We start from the raw sequence: 10,000 nt of genomic DNA on the forward strand, positions 1-10,000 counted from the left end.
TCACAATTTGTTAATGAAAATTGCAATTCAAAGCCATTCACACATAGCCATCCGAATTCTAATAGTAGTTGTGATCAAGTATCTATGCAAGAGCCTGCACCACGGCCCAAAGATCTAGCGGACAGTAGCGTATATTTATTAAACGAATCAGACCGACACCTTGTGCCACAGCCCGAACAGCTAGCATATACGTATCTATATATAAAGGAGAATGGATGTTTGGTCTGGATTGGTACAATTAAAGTCGACAGTGAGGGAGATGTTTTTATGGAGCCTGAAATATATGGCGAATCACTTAGATATCTGTATATAAAGAAGAATGGACGTCTGGTCTATATTGGTAAACTTCTATTGGGCAATGGGAGTGACGCTTCTACAGAGTCTGAAGTATGCAGCGAATCAGGCCAACACATAAATAGTAATGCACACAGCCTTGTACCACAACCTGAAGAACAGATATCACTTACAGATCTTTATATACAGAAGAATGATTGTCCGGTCTGCATTGGTAAAATATTAGTGGGCAATGGAATAGACGTTTCTACAGAGTCTGAAGTATGCAGTGAATCAGGCCAACATATAAATAGTAATGCACACAGCCTTGTACCACAACCTGAAGAACAGCAATCACTTACAGATCATAGTAATGCACATAGCCTTGTACCACAACCTGAAGAACAGCAATCACTTACAGATCTTTATATACAAAAGAATGGATGTCCGCTCTGGATTGGTACAGTAGTAGTGGACAATGGGGGAGACATTTCTACAGAATCTGAATTATGCAGCCAATCAGGCCAACACCTTACTAGTAGGGATGCACAGAGCATTAATCTACAACCTGAAGGACAGCAAAGATACGAAATTACATATTCACTACCAGACGGATGCCTGGTCTCAAGTGGTAGAGATAATTCAGACAACCAGGTACACTTAAGTATGGAATCTGAAATAAGTGGTACCTCTAATTTGGAAGAAAAACTCTGGGTTAAGCTTAAGAAACCCCGTGAAAGTCTTCAACAATTCTTGTGTAAGAACTGGCAAGAAATGATAAGACATTTGCCAGTTCCTAAACCAAAGAAGGAAAACAGATATGACTGGCAGAAAAAGGAACCTGAGGATCCAGAGGAAAAAATTAAATGGAAGAACGCTATTAAGCAAAAGTATTGGCGTGTTATGCGTGCGCCAGTCAATATTTTTACCAATGTTAAGCAAGAGCCGGTCAAAATTCCAACCACTGTAAAGGAAGGCAAAGAATGGCAGCAAATATTTATAGCCAGATGTAAACAAACTTATTGACCAACATCTGTCAGACCAAGCCTCAATGATCTTTTAAGTTGATGGACCAAGAAACGACAAAACAGCAGAAGGCATTGCATCCCAGATCTGTTACAAAGCCTTCAGATGGAAATCTCATACAACACTTAGCAAACATGCTGTGAATTGATCATTGAGAACAGTATACAGTAGATGGAACACGTGTTCAAACCAATTCCAAGAGAATACATTTACTAAGTGTTTTGTTACTTTAAACTTTAATCTGTATCATTTTCATGCAGAGAAAACATGTATATCAAAATTCGCAATATGAAAAGCTTGTTTTTTATGATATTGTTTTCATTGGATTTAGGTGTTAGAACAAATCTCAAACTATTCTATTCCTTTGGATCAATTGTAGATCAGCTCTTGGACCACCGGTGTTCTTAACCATGATTGTGAACATTATTGCAGATATTAAACACTCACATTTTTAGCTGATACCATTAACATTAGTAGAGGATAAAGACAAACTAAGAAAGGATATACATGCCATTTATGTATGGACAACTGAAAATTCTATGAATATAAGATGCTGATAAATTCGAACGTTTAAGATTAGTCTAACCGGAAGCTCAAGGCCAACTTTATACTCTGTCAGCAGAATAGAAGAAAAGGCCTGTTCATAACTAAAGATAAGAGCTTCAGTCACCACATTGAGCTGTCAGTCAATAAAGGAAAAGAACTGATGTAGGGATGAGGACTTTTAAAAAAGAAATCCAAAATATTTGCTGTCACTAGGGAAAACACCAGTGGTGCCAAGATTGGAATATCAAAGAAAGATACTTTATTGTATATATATGAAAGATCACTGAGCAACTGGCACCAAATCCAAGAGAAGTATGAATTAGTATAATTCCATTCGTTACAATGGTGATTCTTGGAGTGACCGGCTGTATCTGTACTTTGCTTCTAAATTGGCCTCTTTCTGCTCAAACTTCACAATTTATGTTTTATGGAACCTGCCTTTTTTATTAATTGGCCAAGACTGTTTGGCCCCAGAAATGAGTCATGAACATAATGTAGGTAACCATTGTCTGATTATAATTCGTAATGTAAGTCGATTATACAGATATTTTATTTTTCATAAATATTTTTCTTGTTAGGGTGAGCTCCTCTTAAAAACTTATGATACCCTCTTATACCAAAAGGTGTCTTATGTAGTTACAAGATTAAATACTGAACACTTATCATTACTGTGTACATTGTCTGTTTTATTTTGTATTATGTTCAAACAATAAAGAGAATATAACTTTTCATGAAGCCTTATTTTGCCCTTAACCCATTTACTAATCACCCACAACAAAATCTTTTTGTAAGTTTACTTGTGTGTATTTATATGGTTTGGTTAAAATTTAACGTGATGAACTGCTAAGTCTGTGGATGAACAGGGTAGTGGGAGAGATAGTGCGTAAGTGTGAGAAAGAGTACATGTGTCTGAGAGACAGAGAGAGATGGTGCGTGTGTGACCGAGAGAGAAAGAGTAATGTAAGTTCCATCATCCTACACTTTTTCATGATTGCAAGAGGAAGCCTTATATACACTGTGTGGAATATCAAGCGAGATATTTCACGATTACCCGATATGATGTGTGGATAACACGCGCAACCATTCATCATCTCTGCCTCTCTCCAACGCATGCAGTGTCCAACTTTCTTCCCCAAAGACCTAGGCCAGTTTTTTGTATCATCAGTTCTCATGATTTTGTCCATGAAATCTGGCATTAGGAAATACCAATGCTGTGATCACATTTCACATCTTCGCCTTCCATACCCTTTGCTACACCCTCCTTCTCTCTTTGGCTCCTCGAACATCTACCCCCTCTTCTCTCCACAAGAGATCCTTTTTTCTCAGACCTCCCCACCTTCTGATCCTTCTATTCTTAGTCCCTCTACATTCAAAATATTTGCCGATATCTATCTTCCTCCCTCCTCAAGTTCCCAGAACACCCCCATCTTCTTCTCCATGTGCATCATTCCCATTTCGTTCCCTATTATCCAGGATAGTCACATGATTCCCTGGTAACAAAAGTGTCCTCCACATTCCTCCCCTCCTGACGCTCTTCCTGACACTTCTCCTCCTTCCCCAGTCCCTTTATCTCATCCTCTAGATTCTTCTGCTACTTCTCCAAGTCATCTCTACCCTTATTATCTGGTGATTACTTCATCATAACTTTTATCAGTTTCCTTAAACAATGTTCTTATAGCTTCCCCAGCAACAGTTAAACTCCATTTCATCCAATCGCACTATGCCCTTTACCCTTTCCTTTACTAATCTCTGATTTACTTTATTTGCACCAGCTCTTTACCTTTTTCCCTATCATAGTTTCCCATAACCTCTCTCTGACATTTAACACTATCCTAAGCTTGGGATAATGTCCCCAAGTGTGTAAAGAATAATAAAAAATAAAAAATAAATCATCATCTCATTGTCTTGAATTCTATAAAACCTGGAGTCAAAAACGATACTGACCGACCATCCAGGCTCATGACCTATTTGTGCGTGACACACAAATGCAAATCATTTTTTTTATTTTTTTATTGTTTATTGTGAATTTTTGAAGTGTGATTTTTGTACGTCATTTAGACAGGAAGGACAGGCTAAAACTGCAAAAGCTAAATGCAACAAACACTGGATTTTTCATTCAGCTACAAAATGAGGCATAAAACTTTTTTAGCAGCATTTTCGTGTTTTCGTATAGTTTCATAATTGTTTTGATATAATTAGGTATAAGAATAATCTTCCTAAAACATAATCCCCAAAGATTTTGGTTTTTATGGGGGTACAACCCAACAACACCCCTTTTTGAGATTTGGGGGAGGATAAGAGTTTGGGTTGTTGGGACCACGTAGCACTGACCAGTGCAGTATAGTATCTCACTAAGCGACATTTGTTATGGTAGGAGCGAGCACACTGATTTGGAGTGTTATAGGCCTACATTGACAATTTTTGGAAGTTTCTCTAAAATCCCCTCAAAATAATAGTTATTCTGATTTCATTTTCGAACAGAAAAACGTTTCAGCTAGTGCTTGTATGACTCATTTTTTCCATTATACCTACACAACTCTTAGAACACCATACAAAGGATTTTTTTATATTTGTCACTTTTACACAAAGCACAGGAAAAAAATGCAAAAGCTAAAGGCAATAAGCACTAGATTTATCATTTAGCTACAAAATGAGCCATAAAACATTTATTTTGGACAAAAATTGCATGTGCTACAGCTTTTGAAGTCTACAAAGGGTCGCACTTTAGTTGGAGGGAGGGGTGGGGGTGTTCGGCGTGCGTTATTTTTTTTTAATTCTCTAAAATCCCTCCCCCCCCCAAAAAAAAAAAATGCAGTCATTCTGAATTCATATTTGAGTAGAACAGTCTTTCAACTATCGTGTGCAGAAGCCAGTTTCTCGAAATCACCTTTTATTTTTTCTCTGTGAATATTTTACGAAAGTGACATTTTCCAACACCATAAAAGGGGCTATGATTTATATGTTACTTTTACAACAAGCACATGAAAATATGGCAAATTCTTATTGCATCATGCATTAGATCTATTATTCAGCTACGAAATGAGTTATATTGGGTTAAAATTGGACTGAAAAAGCGTAAATTTATGTACATGAGGTATATAAGGATATGCAGACCATTTCCGTGTATCTCACATTTATATATATTGTTATTTCTGTTCATTTGTTTTTTGATTGTTTGCTTGTTTAAGTTGTGTTTATCTGATAGTTCTAAAAGTCAAGAACAGATTTTAATAAGATTTTCACCAGAGGTGTGTTTTAACCAAACTTAGACATTGTGGCATTTTGGGCGTGATCTGGACTATGGTTCGGATCCAGATTTTTTTTTCCAACTCAAAAAGTTATGGACTGATTTTTAAAAACTTTTTGCATGAGGTGAGTCTTAACCTAACCTATATTCCATAAAATTGTGATGGTGGTCTGGGTCATTTGGCAAACATACTCCCAATTGGAGGGGGGGGGGTGCATTTTCATTTTTTTTCCTCATAGATTAAACTAGATATGATGAAAACATAAGAAAATAAAATACCCCATATGAATGGCATATCGTTTGTTTATTTGTAAGAAGAATTTATGTTATTGTTTTTTTTTTTTATGCTTGCCAGTTTTTTTTTTCCGAAAAAATGAAGATTGGTCTCAACTTACCTGAAATTTAATAAGCTTTCAAAAATATCTTTTTTTTTTTTTTTTTTTTTTTTTTAGATCTAATCATTATGTCACAACTGCCGATTTTCTAAGGTAAGGTGAAAAAATAATATTTCGGTCGCCATCGAAAAGGGCCTTGTAATTTTCAATTGAGATTCGGAGGCCCTGAAACTCCTTGGAAATGTATTTAACTTGCTTTCGACAAGAAGGGCGAAAAATGCTAAACTGCAAATAATAATAATAATAATAATAATAATAAGCGAAAAACACCACCAAGTGAAAATGGAGTTGTTCTTGCTTCTTCTACGTCTGCATGTTACCTAAGATGTTGATCTTTAAAAAAATCTGTAATTACGTAGGCTTATGGAGCTACATATAAACATAAATACATAGTACATAATATATGTCAGCTTGGTGGTCTACTTCCAGAGTAATCAACTAAATGAGGCAGGTTATGGACGTGACCAGCTGCAATCTGCAAATTACACGAGGGATCTACAACTGGTGGTTCTCCACTATGATCAGGTTGCCGAAACGAGACAGATCCTATAGATTCACAACTAGTACAAGATGATCAGAATGCAGAAACAAGATGCTCAGATCCTCAGAAGAACTCATATTTTCAATGCCCGCTGCAGAACATGTCTCTACAGGAACCTGGACTTGGATCTGACCAACAGCATTCAACAAACAACCAGGCTTCTCTTGCTGTTCTTCAAAGTATCGTTGGCTGTCATGGCGGTAGAACAGAGCATGCTGAGAATGCTTCTGATTCTCCAGCTAATCAACCAAATTAGCGAGATATCGACATATACAATGTAGGGGAAATTAAGCAAAGTACCGAAATCTCAGGCTCACAAATTGTTCATGAAAATTGTAATTCAATGCCATTCACACTTAGCCATCCGAATTCTAGTAGTAGTTGTAATAAGGTACCAAATCAAGAGCCTGTACCACGACCCAAAAACCTAGTGGACAGTTGTGTAGATTTATTAGACGAATCACCTTACAAATTAGTAAGGCACAAAGCCCTGTACCACAACACGAAGAACAGACATCATATACATATCAAAATACATAGGTGACTGTTCATAATAATCAGGAAGCAGATCTTACAACTTCATAACCGATAATCCTTCCGCAAAACTGCCATAGTGGTAGAACAGAATTGGTTAAGAATGCTACCGATTCCCTATTTAAACAATGGAATCAAAATGATAATGCGGACATTGAGCGAAGTTCTAAAGACAAATCGTTAGAAAGTTCATGATTTGTAAACTAAAGGATAATGGGACAGACGTTTCTACGGTGTCTGAAATTGGTGATCTAACTAATTTGCATAAAGATTCTTTATTTGCCAATCTTTAAACATCTGTTCAGAAGACTAATGGCACTGAAGTATGCAGAGAATCAGGCCAACACCTAACATGTAGGGATGTACACAATGCACATAAACCTAACCTAGTACAACCAGAATTACAGCCATTCATTATGGATCTACATATACAGCAGAATGGATGCCTGGTCCGACTGCCAACCTAGTGTGAGACTTGTGGGACAAAGCCCACGGGACCGGACCCCCACAGGACCGGACTATGTGACCTGCGGGTGTATGTGTGGTGTGTGTGTGTGTGTGAATAGGTGGATCCCATGTGACGTCATGAGTCGTGTTGAAACTTGGCTGCAGTAAAAACAAACTTGCTGCTTGGCCCTCTTCACTTCAAAGTGATACGGAAGCGAACTGAAATATTGTGTTCGGAATCTATTTCCTGTCGCTAAGATGGCGTCATACAGGTATGAGGAACTTGAAGGAGAAGCAAAATCTAGATATGTGAATAAGTTGAATATATGTAGCCTGGAAATTTACCCAAATCAACTGCTACTCGTGAAGCAATGAAAAATCGCCACAGTCTCAATGAGCACAAAGGTAAATGTTCTTGCCAGTTGAATTCCAGGGAGAACCGTCCTTGTTCTGACGCCTCCAAGCAACCCGTTTTAGTCGGCGTTCAGGATCAATATTGGGAAATCTGAAGAAAAAAAAACTGGCCAGTCTAACATCTTATTGTGATTTATAAAACCAAATTCTGCACAACTTAGGGGTATCTCAGAAGGAATAGACAAGAAATAATCAGAGAACCTGTGTAATAAAACTTGCTTAAAAGCGCACCTTCAGATGTGTTTTCACTGCAGCTGTTGTTCCCTACAAGATGGCGATGCGTGCGCAGATGGATCGATGCATAGATCCACACACATATTGTACAGTTGCGGAATTATATTTCAGTACACATGTTGGAACCCACTTTCATACATCTGGCAACAAGTACGATGTAAACATAGAGTAAATAGCATTTCTATGAATGGGGCGAAACCCCTAACTTGTTTGTAAGACTGAGCGCGATTGGTCGAATAGATATAACCAATAAGTATAATAATATCTATTTTTCGAAACGAAGCAAGCCATTTCGTATTGCATTTTCTTCATATAAGTGATTGCAAAACACGCAGTATTAGTAGTCGTTGGCTTCGTAGTGGAATATTTTTCAAATGTGACTTTTTGGAATTGTTTATCGAGATGGCAACACCTATGGAGGTAAAGCGGCATGTGTCCCTTATTTAAACAAAACAATTAACAATGATATTTGCATGATTTGTTGAACCTAGAAAATGCGTTATACTTCAAACAACTATGTATGACAGCTAAATCAAACAGAAATTTGCAAATTCGTTGAGAATTTATCAACTGCTTCTCGGAGCTACACCATCTAGTAGCAGTTGAACGAACTAATGAAATGAGATTTTTCTTTTCGCCGAAAGCAAACTGTTTCAATAAGTAGAAATCATGATGCGTTATATTCAGTGATGGGCATAGATGCACAGAACTAACTGTCTAAGGCGATACCAATGCATCGATACGAGAAATTTGACTAAAACGATTCTGATACATCGATTCTTCGAAGACAGTTAAAGCGATACCAATACATGTATCGCCGATACAGCATCACCGATTCGTTATTGTAAGAAAATAATGAACCTGATATGCCAATATATCATTTGGATGACTGATGCACTGTAAAAAGTGTTTTTCAAAATCATGCGTGGATATTTTGATGAGTTTTGCACCACAGTAACAACTGCATTATTACAACCGACAGGTTCGTAGCACTAAATGCGTTCTGTAAGAAAATAAAAAAGCCATTCCTTTATGGCCAAAGAATGGAGGAGAGGGACCCCTGCCTCTTTCACACTTCTTGAGCGTCACTGTCAACACCGCAAGCGAACGAGAAAGAAAAACCAATAAAAACATTTAAAAACAGATAGATAGACATAGAGGGTAAGGAGAATCAGAGAGAGTAAGAGAATGAGAGGAGAGGGCTAGTCAGAGAGCGAGAGAATGAGAGGAGAGGGCTAGTCAGAGAGCGAGAGAATGAGAGTTAGATAGCGAATAAGAGAGTGGAGGAGAATGGGAGTAAGGGGAGGGAGTGATAGGCAGTGAGAGGGATGGAGGAAGGAAGGAAATGAAAGAAAGGGGGGAGAGATAGATAGAGAGAGAAAGGGAAGGTGGGGGGGGGGGCAGCGATGGAGAGAGGGAGAGGAGATGGAGGGATGAAGTGAGAGAAAGAGAGGAGCAAGAGGTAGAGAGAGATAAGGAAAGAAAAAGGGGAGGCAGAGACAGAGAGAGGGGAAAGAGATAGAGAAAGAAAGAGAAGGGAGGGGGAGGCAGAGATAGATAGAGGTAGTGTGAGAGGGAGAGGGAGGAAGAAAGAGAAAGAGAGAGAGGGGGGAGGGGGAGAAAGAAAGAGAAGGGGGAGGCACAGACAGAGAGAGGTAGGGAGAGAGAGAGGGCGGGGGGGGGGGGAAGGAGAGAGGAGAGAAATAGAGAGGGGGAAAGAGAAAGATAGAGTGAATGAGGGGGGGTAGGTGTCACAAAAAGGAAAAAGAGAGAGAAAGTGAAAGGAAGAAAAAAAAAAGAGGGGGAAGAGATAGAAAAAGAAAGAGAGGGGTGGGATAGATAGCGAGTAAAGAAAAATGGGGAAGAGGAGAGATAGGGACAGGAAATGAGTGAAATGATGAGTGGGAGAGAGAGAGAGTGAAAGGGAGAGAAAAAAAAAGGCAGAGAGATAGAAATAAAGAGAGAAAGAGAAAGAGAGAGTGAGAGTGAGTGCAAGAAATAAAAATAGATAGAGAGATAGATGAAAAGATGAGTGAGAGATTGAAAGAAAGAGACAGAGAGGGGAGGAAGGAAGGAAGAGAGTAGGTAGATGGAGAGAAAAAGAGGGGGAAGAGATAGAAAGAGAAAGAAAGAAGGGGGTGGCATAGACAGAGAGAGGTAGTGAGAGAGTGAGGGAGAGAGGTAGAGAGAAAGACAGAGTGAGGGAGGGAGGGAAGGACCCAGAGAGAGCGAGTCACAAAGAGAGAGACAGAGCGAGGAAAGAGAGAGAGACAGAGAAAGAGAGAGAGTGTGTGTGTTGGGGAGAGAAAGAGAACAACAGAGAGAGTGAAAGAAAGATAGAAA

At 38.6% G+C, this 10,000-nt stretch overlaps 2 protein-coding genes across 6 annotated transcripts in view; one reads left to right on the forward strand and one right to left on the reverse strand.

Annotated features, from left to right (window-relative positions):
• Positions 1–2,574, forward strand: part of LOC113808072 (uncharacterized) — a 4,843-nt gene extending 2,269 nt beyond the window's left edge. The window contains exon 2 of the mRNA XM_027359389.2: positions 1–2,574. This exon is cut by the window's left edge and continues 405 nt beyond it. Coding sequence (XP_027215190.2) covers positions 1–1,299 — 1,299 coding nt within the window. The 3' untranslated portion in view covers positions 1,300–2,574.
• Positions 1–10,000, reverse strand: part of LOC113808074 (uncharacterized) — an 80,898-nt gene that overhangs the window by 13,551 nt on the left and 57,347 nt on the right. Inside the window, exons 1-2 of one of the 5 annotated variants that reach the window (XR_011398124.1) lie at positions 7,655–10,000; positions 7,355–7,514 (exon numbers count right to left, since the gene is read on the reverse strand). The exon at positions 7,655–10,000 is cut by the window's right edge and continues 290 nt beyond it. The exons of 3 other annotated variants lie outside the window; for them this stretch is intronic. The gene's annotated coding sequence lies outside the window, so the exon portion shown is untranslated. The remainder of the gene's footprint in view (positions 1–7,354; positions 7,515–7,654) is intronic. One more of the 5 variants, XR_011398125.1, reaches the window with a different exon arrangement.

Source organism: Penaeus vannamei, chromosome 34, assembly GCF_042767895.1.
Source record: "Penaeus vannamei isolate JL-2024 chromosome 34, ASM4276789v1, whole genome shotgun sequence".
In the NCBI taxonomy this organism is placed as follows: domain Eukaryota; kingdom Metazoa; phylum Arthropoda; class Malacostraca; order Decapoda; family Penaeidae; genus Penaeus; species Penaeus vannamei.